This window comes from Cyprinodon tularosa, unplaced genomic scaffold, assembly GCF_016077235.1.
Source record: "Cyprinodon tularosa strain WSP-4 unplaced genomic scaffold, ASM1607723v1 ctg199, whole genome shotgun sequence".
Lineage (NCBI taxonomy): Eukaryota > Metazoa > Chordata > Actinopteri > Cyprinodontiformes > Cyprinodontidae > Cyprinodon > Cyprinodon tularosa.
In genome coordinates, this window is record NW_024038729.1 from 2,058,054 (window position 1) to 2,074,728 (window position 16,675).

The 16,675-nt window shown below is 38.5% G+C and overlaps 1 protein-coding gene across 2 annotated transcripts in view; it reads left to right on the top strand.

The window, feature by feature from the left end:
• Positions 1–877: 877 nt before the first annotated feature.
• The window catches only part of btaf1 (BTAF1 RNA polymerase II, B-TFIID transcription factor-associated), a 32,032-nt gene continuing 16,234 nt past the window's right edge, over positions 878–16,675 (top strand). The window contains exons 1-16 of one of the 2 annotated variants that reach the window (XM_038284090.1): positions 878–1,308; positions 2,495–2,618; positions 5,324–5,438; positions 6,189–6,332; positions 8,762–8,961; positions 10,903–11,036; positions 11,192–11,321; positions 11,405–11,473; positions 12,733–12,822; positions 12,928–13,023; positions 13,103–13,279; positions 13,451–13,591; positions 13,683–13,807; positions 13,898–14,018; positions 14,126–14,230; positions 15,615–15,764. In XM_038284090.1, coding sequence (XP_038140018.1) covers positions 1,295–1,308; positions 2,495–2,618; positions 5,324–5,438; positions 6,189–6,332; positions 8,762–8,961; positions 10,903–11,036; positions 11,192–11,321; positions 11,405–11,473; positions 12,733–12,822; positions 12,928–13,023; positions 13,103–13,279; positions 13,451–13,591; positions 13,683–13,807; positions 13,898–14,018; positions 14,126–14,230; positions 15,615–15,764 — 1,935 coding nt within the window. In that variant the 5' untranslated portion in view covers positions 878–1,294. The remainder of the gene's footprint in view (positions 1,309–2,494; positions 2,619–5,323; positions 5,439–6,188; positions 6,333–8,761; positions 8,962–10,902; positions 11,037–11,191; positions 11,322–11,404; positions 11,474–12,732; positions 12,823–12,927; positions 13,024–13,102; positions 13,280–13,450; positions 13,592–13,682; positions 13,808–13,897; positions 14,019–14,125; positions 14,231–15,614; positions 15,765–16,675) is intronic. The other variant, XM_038284089.1, reaches the window with a different exon arrangement.

Genomic DNA, 16,675 nt, shown 5'->3' on the forward strand with positions numbered 1-16,675 from the left:
TTGGAGGTTGACTCTGACGACCATTCTGTCTGACATATTTTACTGTTGCTTGCAGGGATAATCTTTACTCTCAATAAATTAAATTAAAAAGTATTCTGTATTCTGTATCAATTTGAATGGCTGATTAACTTCTCTCATTTCATTTTTTATTTCCATTAATTGTTGAATGGAATTATGTCAATTGTATAGACTTCATGTGTGCATACATAGTGGGCTAACTGTTAAGATACTTAAGCTCTGCTGGGAAACCTTGTTAACGAAATACAGCTGCAGAAATACAATATACAGGTAAAAAACAGGTAAATATTATATTAGATGAGCTTTATTGATCTCACAGCAGAGAAATTCACTATTCATTAATGTTGTACGAATACTTGTTGGTTGGTAGGTAGATTTGAAAAGCACTCAATTTAATAGTTAAAATAAAATTACAAAACAAAAAACATCATTTGTTGTTCTATAGGTAACAGAACTACATGTAAAGAGGGTTTGTAGGAAAATTTGGCCAGTCTCTTTAACTAATTTCAGGACCATGGCTAGCTCAAATCTTGGACTAATAAGAAGGCATGTTCAGTAACTTAGTGTTTCCACATGGCGTGATTTAAGAAAAACAATCAAAATAATATTATTTTTAAAATCTATTTTTTACATATTGTTGATGATATATAATAGTATATGCATTTATGTATGCAAAAATGCTCTTTTAGCTGTATAGTACCCAATTCATGCTGAGTATGAAAATGTTTACGATGCTTCAATGAGAGAGAGAAAAAAATACGATATGTGTGGGCTTTTTTTCCCCCCGTATTTTATTTTCCTGTTTTAACACACATTTTGATTGGCTCTCCTGAACGCTTGTAGCCAATCAGCATTCGCCTGCCATGGAGGAAGGAATAAATGCAAGATGGCTCCTCATATAAAAACAGTCTTCTTGGTTGCCCTCAGCGTGCAACAAAATAACTCTCTAATCCTTATTAGGTTGAAATATTTATCCGCGAAGAGTTCCGAAGGATAGACTGAGCTTCAGCTCGGTGACGTTAGGCCGCATTTTATGGGACTATAAAGTAGAGGAACAGTGGGGACGGATTTGAAGACATGATAGTCAGCGCTCGGAGTCTTAGTGAGCCGCTGGGCTGCTGAGGTTCACAGCCCCGGCAAGGCCTTAGTTAGCAACCAACGGCTAACTAGCTAATGACTTCGCCCACTATTTTCTACCGTATTGACACCTTAGAAGAAAAGAAGATATAAAACTGGTGTTGAATGTGGGAAATTGAGTTTCCTACAACAAATAAGCATGGCTGTTTCAAGGTAATTTACACACGCACTGTTGACTCAGTTCGACCGAGTTTTGGTAACAATTAGCTACCTGCTATGCTAATCTTGCTAGCTTTAATTTGGTAGCTAGATAGCGTGGCGATGGCCGACTAGCGTTTGCGAGTATACCGCCACTCTTGTTACCTTGATCAGAATTTGTTTCTCAATTTTGGTCACATTATTAATTATGATTGATTTCTACCATTAATTTTGTCTTAGTTCTTTAGGCATCATAGGTGAAATGGTTTTGCAAAGTTGCATGAGTTAATGGGATTTGCAAATCGACTACAGGCTCATTAATTTATCCCAAGGATTGTAACAGAAGAGGTATTGGTTCATATCTCTACTTGTATAGTTAACATATTTTCCGTTTTACTTTCTTACAATTCTCCCAGTAGGTTGATCTATCTACCAAGGCTGTTTACAATCTATTTAAAGCCATGGTTTTATTGCTGTATATGTTTTGTTTTCTTTTTTTATTTGCAGAATAAAAACTTTTAATCTGGATGTAGTTTTCCTTCTAGTATATATTAAGGCATTTTTGAAAGTTTTGCTCAAAAGGTATATAGATATTACCATGAGTACCAAACAATATGTGATCATCCAGGTATGTGGTGGCTACATCAGATATCAGCATTTAGCTGTGATGTCACATTTATCAATGTAAAGCATGGGATTTTCAGCATTTCACATGGATACAACAATACATTTTCCTTAAAACAGAAAGTTGTTTTAAATATGTAAATGCTAAGAAATTATTCTGGAACTGAGCAAAGAAATATTTCCAGCTTAAATAGAAACATAACCTTGCTCACACACAGAAATCCAGTCTCCAGAATATATGCACTTAAAACAGTTATGGTGTATGACTTGCTAAATTCAAATTGTGTACTTATAACTTGCTTACTACACAATGTACATTTCAAATTGAATTCTTTTAACTTACATTTTTTGCCATTCTTAAAACAACTGTGACTGTTTAGTTACTTTTATACATTGAATTAATCTTCAGCAGAATAACCACAATTTACTTAACCAAAAAAATAAAATTCCTAACAATAGCAAATGTCAATTGTCAGTGAGCATCGGTAAGGCCACAGTCTTTCTGATGGCAACATGTTGATGTCTGTAGTCTGTAATGCTTTATTGATGTGGCTTATTGTCTTTCTACTTCTTTCAGACTTGATCGTTTGTTTATCTTGCTCGACACCGGAACAACACCAGTAACCAGGAAAGCAGCAGCACAGCAGCTTGGAGAAGTGGTGAAACTTCACCCACATGAACTCAATAACCTCTTGTCAAAGGTGTGGATTTTTTATTTGTTTTGTTATGACAATGTTTAATAAGCAGAGTGAGAGAAACTGGCAATTTGCTGGCTGGTAATGAATAAGTGTATAAAACCATTGGATGATTTGATTACAGAGCCTTGTAAAAATGTAAACACACTTGAACTTGTTCATATTTTTGCCATGTTACAACTATATTAGCACCATATTTATTTTCATTAGGTTTTTTAAAATAGACAAAATGAAAGGATAACTGAAGTGGGAGGGAAAGGATGCTGTTTTAAAACATTGTAGAAATAAAAAAAAAAGGTCTGAAAAGTAGCGTTTTGTTTGGATTCAGCTGTCCTGAGTAACTTTTTAAAAGAAACTTTCGTTGCAGTTTTATCTGAAAGTCTTTTGAAGTCTGTCTCTACTAGCGTTGAATATATGTGGACCAAAACTGTAGCCCAATTCTCTTTGCTTCACAGTTCAAACACAGTCAAATTATATATAAATGATAGGGATGGGACGGTTTACGAAAACCGTCCGAACCGTTCGGTTTGACTGTCTCGGTTCGGTTCGCGTGTTTCGTTCGCTTCATGCGCTGCTCCTTTTTCTCATAGGCGAAGCATTTACACTCCAGAGCAGAAGGTGGCGGTACTGCGACCAAAGCCAACCACCAGTAGTAAACAAGACGAAGAAGCGAAGCAGTAGCCGGTTGTAGCAGAAAAAAATCAGTTGTTGTGGAGAATTGTGTGGGTATGGCGAGAGGGAGAGAACAGGAGTTGGAAGATGTGCCAGCAGCACTTTATAGGTCTGCTGTATGGGACCACTTTGCATTTAGAGTGACCTATGATGACGGCGGAGAGAAAGTTGTGGATAAAATTGCAACAGTGTGCTAGCATTGTGCAACACGTTTTGTTTATGCTAACAGCAACATGACAAACATGTCATGCTAACCCCGAAATCCCACATACTCCATCAGCGCTCCGCCCCGCTGCGCTCCAGACCACCTGCACAAAGCAAAGCCTACAGCCTCCACTGTGGCTCCCGTCTGCTCCGCTCTCAGTTCCTTGGAGATCGTAGAGAGCATGAGCGAGATGATTAAATTCAAAGCAGCAGAACATGCGGAAATGATCCAGGGTTTCCGTGGATCATTAAAAATAATTAAAATTTATAAATTTTTTTGGATTTATTCATTAATTTTTATGGGATTTCAGTGCAACAATCGACATATACCGAACCGAAAACCGTGACCACGAATCCGTGAATCAAACCGAACCGTAGATTTTGTGAACCGTTCCACCCCTAATAGATGATCGGTTTTCCAGCTCTTGCCACATACTCACTATGGGGTTTAGGTCGGGGCTAACAGAGTAAGCTTCCTGCTATAAAGTGAAGCTCAGGAAGGGGGGGTTACCCCGTTTTTAGCAGCGCTCATTTTCCGATCAGCCCTGTTGTCCTGTCTTTTCCATGCTGATGGAACATGTCTATTCTAGCATAGGGATGATGTTTTTCAGGGTGATGTGCAGCTTTTGTTTTGGCCCATCACACCTAAATTTATGGGTTCTTTAATCTTCCACATGTTTGCTGTTTCCAATAATTATTCTCAAGTAAACTGCAGACAGAAACGCTTTGTGGCACTTTCTATTTCCATTGTTCCACAAACGCCAGGTTTGTTCAGTTCTGTGGACAGATTCCCCCACCTAAATAATACATCTCTGCAGTCCCTCCAGTAACCTGGGGCCTTGTGGCTGCTTCAGTAGATGATGCTCCATGCGCCTCACTATTCAGTTAACCCCCAATGTCCATGTTCATGGGATGGAATGAGAGCTGTGATCTTTCTGAAAGTTTTAACATTGTTGCATACTGTAACTCTGCTCGAGGCGCTTACTGTGTTTACCCTGGTTTTCATAATGCTAATGTTCACTAATGCCCTCTAAAGCCTTTTTACATTTATGCAAAGGTAACATTTTATTGGTGGATTGTTTTAGATTACTTCTGAAGGCCTTTGGCTGCCCATAATTGTATTTTTTGTAAGGATGCGTTGCTATGAAAATCAGGACTTATTCAGATATTAATATTGCTGGTATTACCGATAACTGATCTGAATGATTTCTATACCCTTTGGACACCATGAAAACCAACCACGGTGCTGGCATTACAAACACCACATTAGCGACCCCATACCTCCACTTCCATCCCCTGAAATCGAAATCTGCCACAACATGTAAATAAATATTGATTACTAACATAAGCTAAGTTTTACTAATGGGATGCCAACATTGGCTGATGCTGAAATTTATGCTTATTTCTCATGAATCTCGAGTGTTGTGGTATCAAATTAAAGGCATTTGGGTGGAAAAGCACACTCAGGATGATTTTTTTTTTAAGAATATACACTTTTCATTCCATTTCACAATTGTGAACTACTTTGGTTTGCGCTGCTGTGTTGAATCTTGTTTAATTTATAACAGGATCAATAGTTGCTGTCTGATGAAGTTGAGTATAAGGCTGTTTTAACTTTTACTAGGCATTTAGTACGCCGTCTTATTCCACGACTTGAACATTGTTTCCAAGTTTGCATTAAACTTTGATTAACCAACCAAAATCCCAATAAATTACATTGAAATATTTGAAGTAGAATAACAACAATTTAAGAATTAAGAGGTATGAAAACTTAGGAAAAGCTCTATTTATATTGTATATGCTGATACTAAATCAGATTAAATTCTTGTCCCAAGGTCCTTATTTATCTAAGGAGTCCCAGCTGGGACACTCGGATTGCTGCGGGTCAAGCGGTGGAGGCAATCGTGAAAAATATTCCGGAGTGGAACCCGGCTCCAAAGCCAAAGGAAGGTGAGCATTTTTTGGGTAATTTTATGGACTACTTGCGTCATTCTGGATAATACCATGTTTGATATGTTTTTTTTCTACATAATTTATGAACCTTTCATGGTTATCAAGTGGTCATTTATATAATGGTTGTCCAGTAGCAAAGTCAATCTGTAAAATATTAAATATGTTGGTGTAGCTTGTATGACATTGCATATACATATAAATCCAATTGCAAGGAAAGAAAAAGGAAACCATTGTAACCATTTGCATTGTGATATACATTAGCAGCCATTCAAAATGGCCCTTCCCAGTCAAACGCCAGCCGATTGGCAGCCAACTCCCCTACGACTCCCAGTAGTTTTTTTTACTCCGACACAACCCTTTCACTGAATTACAGGGTCTGACCAGGAATTTACGCTTCTCTTTAGCTCTTAATGTCCACAAATCGTGACAGACTATTTCAGTACAAAGATTGATGTTTAAAAAGGAATTGTAGGGGACCAGCCAAGGGTCTATCAAGGAAAGTGGGGAAATTTTTAATGGCTACTACTGTAGCAGCAGCTTTAAGTTTTTTAAATGGTTTATTCCTTACATGTTCTTTAAAAAAAAGCTAATATGTTTTAACATGTTTCATGGAATTTAAAACATTGTTAAAGTTTTTTTATTTGTGGGTAAAACGAGGATTTTGTCATTGAGACATTACCATGACATGAATTCTTAGTTCATTAAAGAGAACAGGTAACAGCTGTGGGATTTTTTGCATCCCTTTAGAGTCCCGTGAAAACCTGTCTCCAGAGGACTCTTCTTGTGACCGCTTGAACTTTTACCATTTCGACATCTCCCGCCTGCTCAGACATGGAGCTTCGTTGCTTGGATCTGCAGGAGTTGAGTTTGAGCTGCAGGAAGACAAAACTGGTTTGTGCAGACATATTCATAATGGATTTGTATTTTCAAGAATATATTCCACACCCTTTTTTCTTTTTTTTTTTTTCTTCCTAAAGCCTCCTCAGGCACCCAAACTTAACTTTTTGCTCTGAAACTTTCTATTCCCTAAAGTACACCCCGTCCTGGTTAAATTTACCAAAATGACATATAGGTTTACTTTTTATTGTGATATAGACAATAATGACCTGGAAATGAGTGATTGGCAAATTGTTCAACAAATTAAATAATAAAGATTTAAAACACAACTCTATAGAACTTGTTCAAAAGGTAATTGGATGGCCAACTGCTGTGGTTTTGCTTCTTGGTTTTTGTCCTCTGCTAAACCAGTTTGCTGCACTCCATAAACCTTGAAGGCTTGACCCATTTACACTGATTATTATCCTACTTTTTCCATTAAGAGGTGCTCTAGTGCTCATCCACATGGTGCCCGGGGACCACATGAAGCACCTACAAGCCTGTTCTTGAAATGGCACAACTCGCAAGTTAACTGCAAAAAAGGGAAAATAATCCCTTTTCTATTTAATAAAATTTTGGTTTGTATAAATTTGAAAATAAAGTAAAAATCTTAAAGGAAAATTCCGGTGTTTAACACTTTTAGCCCCTTTTCTGTAGTGTCCAGGATGAAATCGAATGATCGACACCAAAATTTTGACGATTGGTCCTGTCTCTGCTATTTGGCTCATGCAGAATCCCCCCCTGGCTGCTTCAGAATGGCTTTCATAGTGCATGTCCGATAATGTCCTTAAAACAACCTTAAACGTTCTTTTTTTTAAATATGCTACTCACCGGGTCGTCAACGCTGTTCAATGACGTTCAAAAACAAGTTTCGTAAAGAAAAAACGTTCCTGTAGTGTTTTATTTAGCATTTTGTAAATCCCATTGAGTTCTGTTGGAATAGTCAATATCCCTCCGCCACCGGAAACGGAAAAGGGGCCTGTTTACACAGTTGTAGTCTTTTCGCAAGGCCCAAGTGTTTCTGCTTCACTCTGTGTACTCCGACGTCGAGGTGCTAACGTCTCTGTTAAACACTTTAAAAAACTCTGAAAATGGAATAAGAAAGGTGGATTCTTGAGGAGGACATGTTGGACTTTGAGTTTGACGGTACAAACATTGCCGCCAACTAGTGGTCTGGAGTGTGCAACGCTTCAGATTCGAACGGGAAGCGGAAGTTTATAAGCGGTTGTGATGTATCGGAAAAAATAGTTCTGGGATTTGCAAAATAAAACAAGTCAGGAACGGTTTTTCTTCACGAAACTTTTTTTGGAACGTCATTGAACAGCGCTGACGACCCGGTGAGTAGCATATTTAAAAAAAAGAACGTTTAAGGTTGTTTTAAGGACATTATCGGACATGCACTATGAAAGCCATTCTGAAGCAGCCAGGGGGGGATTCTGCATGAGCCAAATAGCAGAGACAGGACCAATCGTCAAAATTTTGGTGTCGATCATTCGATTTCATCCTGGACACTACAGAAAAGGGGCTAAAAGTGTTAAAAACCGGAATTTTCCTTTAATAGTTTAATTCCCCTTTTGGGAGCTGTATGTCACAAGTATAAAGAACTTCAGATTGAGTGTACAGGAAATAACTAACATTTGTTATTTTGTAGAAAGTAGAAAACGCACCTTAGCTTTCCATCTGCTGGTTGATGAGGTGTTTGCGAGAGGAACTTTGTTGTTTTTCTGTTTGTTTCCTTTACAAACAGGAGCACATGTGTCTGAAATTAGAGTTTCAACTTGAGCTGAATCATTGCGTATGAATGCGTGGAATACAGACTTTTAACGGCCACATTACTTATCTGATGGAAGTTACTGTTTGAAACGAAGTGCTAGGAACTGAGGTGCTCGGTTACATTTTTATGGAACGACCATTTACCATAAAAAGACTTCCAAAGTTACTGAGACTTTTTTTTATTTGCTAGTATAACTGAAATGTTTTCATTTGCATTAAGGAGAAACTAGATCACAAGTGTGACCAAATTTCTTGCACTGTAGCACCACTTCCATAGTGAAAATGATCCCTCAGTGACCAACCAGGCACCTCTCACTTATAGATTTGAATAGGGAAAGCTGGTCTTTATCTTTTACTGGACCTTTTTGCTGCAGGACTTCTTGTCTGCTTGTTGTTTCCTTTTGTTCACTAACATGCTTCTTCCTCGTGATCACATTTTATTTCCTATTAAAGACTTATGGGGACAATAAGCTGCTCCTCGATGCCGTTCTTTTTTTTTTTTTTTATTAATAATGTGTCCCTGTATTTTTTTCCTCATCTAAAGATGTTGAACTCAAGGAACATCCATTGTTTACACATCCACAGACACATTATTCTCCCAATACTCTCATTAGCTCATCTACCATTTCTGACTGATATCCAGTTTCTTACAATTTTTCCCTTGTTCTCAGGTGAGATGGATCCAAAGGAACGCCTTGCACGCCAAAGGAAGCTGCTCCAGAAGAAGTTGGGCCTGGACATGGGTGCCGCTATTGGAATGGACACAAACGATCTGTTCAATGATGAGGACTTAGATTATTCGTGTCATCCAGGCGGGTTTAAAGCACATGGGCATAAAGCTACAGCTGGCTGCAGCTCCCGCAACCATGTGGTCAGTGTTGTTTTGGTATTTGCTGTACAAATCAGTGGACTTTGTGGACTCTTAACCTCTTGTTCAGAAATATGAGGAGGAAAAAAAATAATTGATTCTTAATGGTCTTAGTTATTGTTCATGTGCTGGATGTTCTTATTAAAACAATGAAGAGTTTCTTATGACAAATAGAAACCTTGGCATAAAATTAAACCGGCTTAGAACTGGAATTGGCCCCTGACAGAAGGTTGAACTCTTCAGGGTGTGGTAGAAAAATATTGAACTGTGTTACTATTGCTGAAAACCAATAGCTATAAATATTGAGATTTATTTGTTTTTTTAAATCACAATGTCCTCCATGCTCATGAGATGTTCATCTATTGTGGGCATTAAAGATAGTTCACTTCCATCCAACTGGCCAAATGTATAGTATTGCGGATATGCAGAGTACGACTTTCTAACAGTGGAAATGTGTATCTCTTTAAAACATTATGCTGCGTTCACACCGGATGCAGCAGGTGCAAAAGGAGCAGCGAGTTTACATGCAAAGGCAATGGTTGACGCGTGTCAATTCACAGCAAAAGGTCCCGCAGCGCTTTTTAGCACTTTGAGATTTGATGTCAAAAGTAAAGTGCGTTATAAATAAAATTTATTATTATTTTTGAGCAGCAGGCGCAGCGCGTTTAAGCATCTGACGCGCGTGACGTGGCGAAAGCGCGCTGCTGCTCGAGATGGAAAAATTTAACTTTTGCTGCTCGACGCGCCACATCAATCAGAGACACTGATCTGGGAGCTGGCAGGGAGACAGACACATCGCTGATGATACAGAGCGCTATTTTCGTTCCCCTGAAACAGTTTATTATGGCCTAAATTAATTCAAAACGCTGAAATTTGCCGGCAGAATGTGTTTGCTTTTATTATCCTGCTGCCTGCAGTTTGGATTACGTACATTTAATCCGCTTCCAGCAGCCGCGGCAAACCTCGAAAAGGCAACCGGATCATAGGCTGCTGTTGAATGGGATTCCTACTGACAGCGCACCGCTGGTATTTGGGGGTTTGAGCGGCTCTGACAGAAACAATATTGGACGGCAGGATGGTAATCTGGATGAACTGACTGCACTGATTAAGTTTTCAGGTGTATTTTCTCACTTAAAAACATAATAAAACTACTTTATTCCCACTGATCACAGCAAATATAGCTGCAAGGCAAAGAAAGGATAGAGTAGCTCCGCCCAACGCGCGTCAAACACACTTTTCGACCGCGCAGCCAGAGCAGCAAAGCTGCTTCAGCTGCGCGTCAGAACTAAACTGGTACAAGCAGCAAAAAGGAAGCAGCAGACGCGATTTTGCTGCTCCTGCTGCGTCCGGTGGGAACGCAGTTATACTTTAGATAAAGCTATCACACACACAGTTTTTTTTTTTCCTTTTTCTGTATCCTCTGGGGACATTCGTTTCTAAACCGTTTCTACAGCCTAACCGTGACCCTAACCTTAATCATTACGAGTTCATACCTAATCCTAACCGAAACTCAACTCACACCTTAGTCCTAAACCCTACACCTAAGCCTAAAACAGCATTTGTACCCTTGGGGATCAGACGTTAGTCCCCACAATTTGCTAAGATTTATGGAATCCCCACACAGACACACAGATGCTTGACTGTCTTTTTCAACCTGTTTTATGCTTTTGAGTTGGTAATCAGATTTCTGTTGCTTTACCCCCCTGATTTTGACTCTAATTTAAGCATTTTGAAAGTGAGTATTCCATTAATAAAAAGCTGCATCCTCAATCTAACTGGATCACAATATAAAAATTTAGTTATAAAGTCAGTTGACTGATTATATTGTTAAGTCACATTTTACAGCATTTTTGTTGCTTATGTTGCAGAAACTAAATATAAAACAGTTGTGAAATCTTTTTGTTAACGACCAATACTTTTTTTTTTTTTCTGGTGGCGTTTCAGACTATTCAGGCTGCTGAACTGATTGACTCCGAGTTCCGGCCTGGTATGAGCAGCCGTCAGAAGAACAAAGCTAAAAGGCTGGCGAAACTAGTGGCAAAGCAAAAATCTAGAGATGTGGATCCCAGTGAGAAGAGGTAAGATTATAAACGCACACCTTCATGCTTCTGTTTAATCCTATGCATTGGCAGCACGTTTTTTTTTGTTTTTTTTTTTTTTTTTTTTTTTTTATTCCACCAGGCAGGTGTTAAGTTTTGCTAATGAGTGTCTTAATTTTTTTCTTTAATTTTAGTAATGACTGCCTGGAAGGTGAACCTGAGGAAAAACGCAGAAAAACAACCAACGTAATAATTGACCAACCAGCAACTGAACATAAGGTCTTAATTGACAACGTTCCAGATAACTCTGGTCTCTTAGAGGAGGTATGAAATGATGGATTAATGAACCCCATGTATGGAATCTGAGATTTTACTCTAAATGTGATGTGTTGGTTCTTTGTCTTTAGTCACAAGAGTGGCCTCTGGAGAGCTTCTGTGAGGAGCTTTGTAACGACCTCTTCAATCCATCATGGGAGGTAATAAAAAACCCAAAACCATGAGCGTCCGAATGAACGAAACAAATTTTCATTTGTTGGAGGGTCAGGCTTAAGCATGAATATATTTTACTGTGATTTTATTTGATAAAAGTCAAGAGAAAGAAAAGAAATGCAGGATTTGATCAGTTTTTTGGCTTATAGCTTTATTATCCTTTTATTTACAACCCTTAAATTAAATCCAGTCCAACTAGTTACCTGCAGAAGTTGCGTAACTGGAAAAAGGGGTCCATCTGTGCAACCTTTTTTTTTCTTCTTTTTTTAGAAAAAAATCTGGGAATAAACTGTATCCTGTAGACCTCAGATGATGCCAGAGTAAAAGTTTTAGAACTGCACGTTAAACTATATTTGGAACCTAACTGTTTAGATCACTCTAAACACATCACCAAAATAAAATTTGTTTTTTGATTTTTCTTTTAATTGTGATGGTTTGGGTGATTTCTGAATATTTCTTTAATATTTTTTTCTTCTTATATTTCTTTAATATTTTTATTTTACAGTAAAAACAGAAAGTGTTTCCTATATTTTTACAAATTTATATTGTTGCATCAACTCTCAAATGTACAGAGACATGGAGGGGAACAAAAGAACTTTTGCGAGATTCCGCAATACTTTTGCAAGATCTCGCAAAACTTTATTTTTTCCCTCCATGTGCACGGGTTATTGAGTTTGTTACATACAAGGTGTGTTCAATAAATAATGCCTAGCTGAAATTTTGCTATAGATTAAATTACAGCTCTGAACTAATTGTGGTTTCTGATTTACAGGTGTTTGAACTGAATCAATTTTGAGTTTTTGTATATGACTTTTGATGAGATGAAAGTAACTTATGGGTATAATGCCCTGTCATACGACCTTGTAAACATTTTGCAAGGTCTTATGATGGGGCATCATCACCATAAGTTACTTTCATTTCATCAAGTCTCCCATGGTGTGCTTCCTTTCAAATACAAAAAGCGAATCCTTTCTCGACACTAAAGGCTCTTTTTCAGACTTTGAACTCAGTTCAAACACCTGTAAATCAGAAACTACAATTAGTTCAGTTCTGTAATTTCCCACATAATGTATAGAGATATAAATAATTGTACGTGCAAAGTTTCAGTTAGATCAAAAAACTGGAAGTGGGTCAGGGGCATTACTTATTGAACGTCCCTCGTAGAAAGTGGTGGTGCAAAGGGTAGTGATGCTTTCAGAGCACTCTAATACTTCTTGAAATGAATGGTTGGCTTTGTGGTTTTCAGGTCCGTCACGGTGCTGGAACAGGTCTGAGAGAAATCATAAAGTCTCACGGTGCTGGTGGAGGGAAACTGCTTGGAAGCAGTGCAGAGCAGGTACATCTCAGTCGCTCATGAAGGCTGTTTCCTTTTCTTTTATTTGTCTTTCTTTTCTTTTTCCAACAAACTATTGTACATTATTAGTTCTCCTGTTTTGGTTAGATGTTGCGGCAGCATCAGGAGTGGATAGAGGACCTGGTCATTCGGCTCCTCTGTGTGTTTGCTTTGGACCGCTTTGGGGACTTTGTTTCTGATGAGGTAATTTTTATTTTGAAGTTTATACAGCTGAAACCTGGCAATATGCTGCATGTTATATTGGCCTCTTGTATCGTCATAGGTGGTGGCTCCTGTGAGAGAAACTTGTGCTCAGACACTCGGCGTAGCTCTTCTCCACATGTGTGAAAATAGCGTTTTAATGACTGTAGATGTCCTCCTGAAGCTGCTGAAAGAAGACCAGTGGGAGGTCCGGCATGGAGGCCTTTTGGGGATCAAATACGCCTTGGCTGTCCGACAGGTACCTTTTTTTTAGTTGATGGGATGCCCTTAAGACTGCATGTGCATAACAGATATGAAATTGATGCTTTCTTTTTGAGATAGACACAGACAAAAAAGTTTTACTTATTTTTTCTTACTTTAAACCCTTTTTATATTGACGATTATAATCTTTGTTCCTTTTATTTCACAGGATCTCATCTCTGTGCTGCTTCCCCGGGTGCTGCCTGCCATAACTGAAGGCTTACAGGACCTGGATGATGATGTCAGAGCTGTTGCTGCTGCTGCCCTTATTCCAGTGGTGGATGGCTTGATCCAGCTACTGCCCAACAAGGTCAGAGGGAGATTAAGTTCTCCTGCAATGCTTCTAATATAAATGTACAACTGTGTTCCATTAGTCTGAAACTAATTTGATTGTCGTACAGGTACCTTTTATTGTAAACACACTATGGGATGCACTTTTGGACTTGGACGATCTCACCGCTTCCACCAACAGCATTATGACTCTGCTGTCCTTGCTGCTGACCTTTCCTCACGTCCGACAGTGCAGGTCAGAGTCTTTTAATGGCGTCTTAAATGTATTTGGGATTAAAATCTTAGGTTACATTAAGGCAACTATTTTTCTTTTTCTTTACTGTAGCATGGGTCAGTCACTCACCGTCCTGGTTCCTCGAGTTTGGCCGTTCTTACGACACACCATATCATCAGTAAGGAAGGCTGCCCTGGAAACTCTTTACACGCTGCTGTCTAAAGCTGATGAGGTAACAGCCGGTCATTTTACGAAGCAGCAATGTGGACGTAAACGGGCCGCAGGACAACGATCAAAGTTCTAATTCACTGCATCTTTTTTTTCTTTCTTTCCCTGCAGAGTATTGCAGTCTGGATAAACCCCATATTACAAGATATGTTGCGACACATCTTCCAATCCTGCATACTGGAGAGCAATGAGGAAATACTTGATCTTATACAAAAGGTTTGTGATAAAAGCAGAATGATGTGTTTTTTTTTTAAGGCTTGATAACAAAGAAAGAAACTGTCTCTGATCAGAAATGCGGTTTTTGATTTACAGTAGTAGCCTTTCTAAATTTCCCCACTTTCCTTGATGGGTCCTTGGCTGATCCTTGGCTCGTCTCCTACTATTCCCTTTTAAACATCAAAATTTGTAATAAAATATTCTTTCTGTCATGATTTGTGGACATAAAGATCTAAAAAGAAGCATAATCTCCTGGTCAGACCCTGTAATTCATTGAAAGGGTGGAGTCAGAGTAAAAAATAATGAAAGAGGGGGTCACTCCAGATGTTGGAAGTTGGATGGGATTTTGCTTGGAGTTGGAGGAAAGTTTGAATGGCTGCTACTGTATCAGGGTTCACGCGGGTCCTTAAAGTCTTAAAAAGCATTGAATTCCTGAAAATAAAACTAAGGCCTTAATTGGTATTAAAATGTCCTAAATCAGTCTTTCGTAGGTCTTGATTTTTAAAACATCATAAATAGGATTATTTTTCTTATGATTAATTTTTGTAATCTGAAAAAAAAAACATTAAAATTGACCTTTTTTTATTTAAAAAAAAATAAATAACAGCTTGCCATTATTGGTTCCGTCCCGATAGCGGAACCAATAAAAGCGTTGTTGCGGCCGGGACATTTGGGAGATGCACCATTAACTTTTTGTCTAGAAAATAACCAAATGTAACCAAAATTGGTTATCCAGCCAAGAGTTTTCTCTATGGCTAAAACCAGGGAACACACATGAGGCTCAGTGGATTTTGTGCAAGAAGCGATTCAAGCTCGGAACGATGGGAATTAAGGCAGTGGAGTCGCATGCGAAGCACGAAACACAAAGTGTCAAAATGGAGTTACAGAGAAACAGCCGGTATTTCTCAGTTTTGTTCCACCCTTGTCTCTGCAACGCCTCCACTTATCAGCAAATCAAACATACTAAGAAAACCATACAAAGAAAAATAGCTGCAAAAAAGACTTAGCACTGGTTATGCTGTGGCTTTAAACTGATGTGTTTTGTTCCCTGCTAAAACAAAGTTTGTGAATTCAGTTAAATAATTGTTCAAATATATCTGTCATTTGTGTGTTTTTAGCTTTCTTCCTGTATGGGAAGCTTTTCAACACTTAAAACATTAGTGCAGTGGTTTATGTTAAAATAAACCTTTGGGTTAAGTTGTCGCAAGCAGGTTTTTCTTGTGAATTTGGTCTTAAATTTTTATTTTAAGTGGCATTAAAAAGTCTTAAAAAGTCTTGAATTTAACTTGCCTTATGCTGTAGGAACCCTGTGTATGTTCTCAGATGAATCTTGTGTGGCCGACATCATGCTGTCATTTACGTCAATCTGTGTCTGCATGTACAGGTGTGGATGGAGCTGCTGTCTCGGGTCCCCCAGCAGCTGGTGGTTGCAGCCAGCTGTCCGTGGATGGGTGCCTGGCTCTGTCTGATGATGCAGGCCTCTCACATTCCAATAGACCTGAACATGCTGCTGGAGGTGAAAGCCCGCTCCAAGGTAACACGCTTCTGTGTTTACTTCTATCCGCATAGTTGAACTTGTGTATTTCCCTCTCCTCTTCTCCTACTCCTCATGTTCCCAGGCTAGCTGTGGGCGGACATGATTCAGATCTTGTATTTGATGTTTGGGAGAGATGCCATTTAAGACCATTTCTAAAAAAAATCAAGCACTTTTACTGGATTGTTTTTCATTTATTTGTAATAAACCAAATATGTTTGACCTAAAGGTTTGCAGCAGAAACAAAATCTCCATGTGGTTGCTAGGAGACAGATTTTTCGAATTCAAGGTGAAATGTGATCTGTATGTTTGAACCAAAGGAGCTCCAGCTGTCAGAGCATCTCGTTCAGAACAGAAGGATCAGAGTTATTTGAGAGAAAGCTACAGATTTTGTTCCAAAATACAGGCACATTTTTATCCTCTGGGCTCTTTTGGATGTTTTGGAAAAGATGCAGCTTAAGAGAGATGTGCACAAATTTCAAGCTGTGGGTTTTTTTTTTCCACAGACAAACTAGGTAAGAGATCCACACTCCCTAACCTTGCTCTTTGAAGCCATCAGTGATGTTTTCTGATTATTCTGGATGGATTCCTTTAGACTTTTTGGCTCGTTGGAGGTCATTTAAAATGTTTGCTCTGACATTGATGTGAATTTTTAGCAAACTCTCATTCTGTAAACCACGTAATTCAGCTCAATTCAAACCAAGGATGTTTAGTTTTAGCCATCAAGCTGTCTTTAGGTAAATCCAGATTCTGTTGTATTTAAAGGGGAAACACCGTTTTTTTTATTTTATTTTTTTATAAACATTGGGTCCTTACATTGGGCCAGTGTAAAAAAACACAAAAAAAAAAACACGGTGTTCCCCTTTAATGTAGCAGAACCACCTATAACTGTACCTTGGAAAAGTATTAAA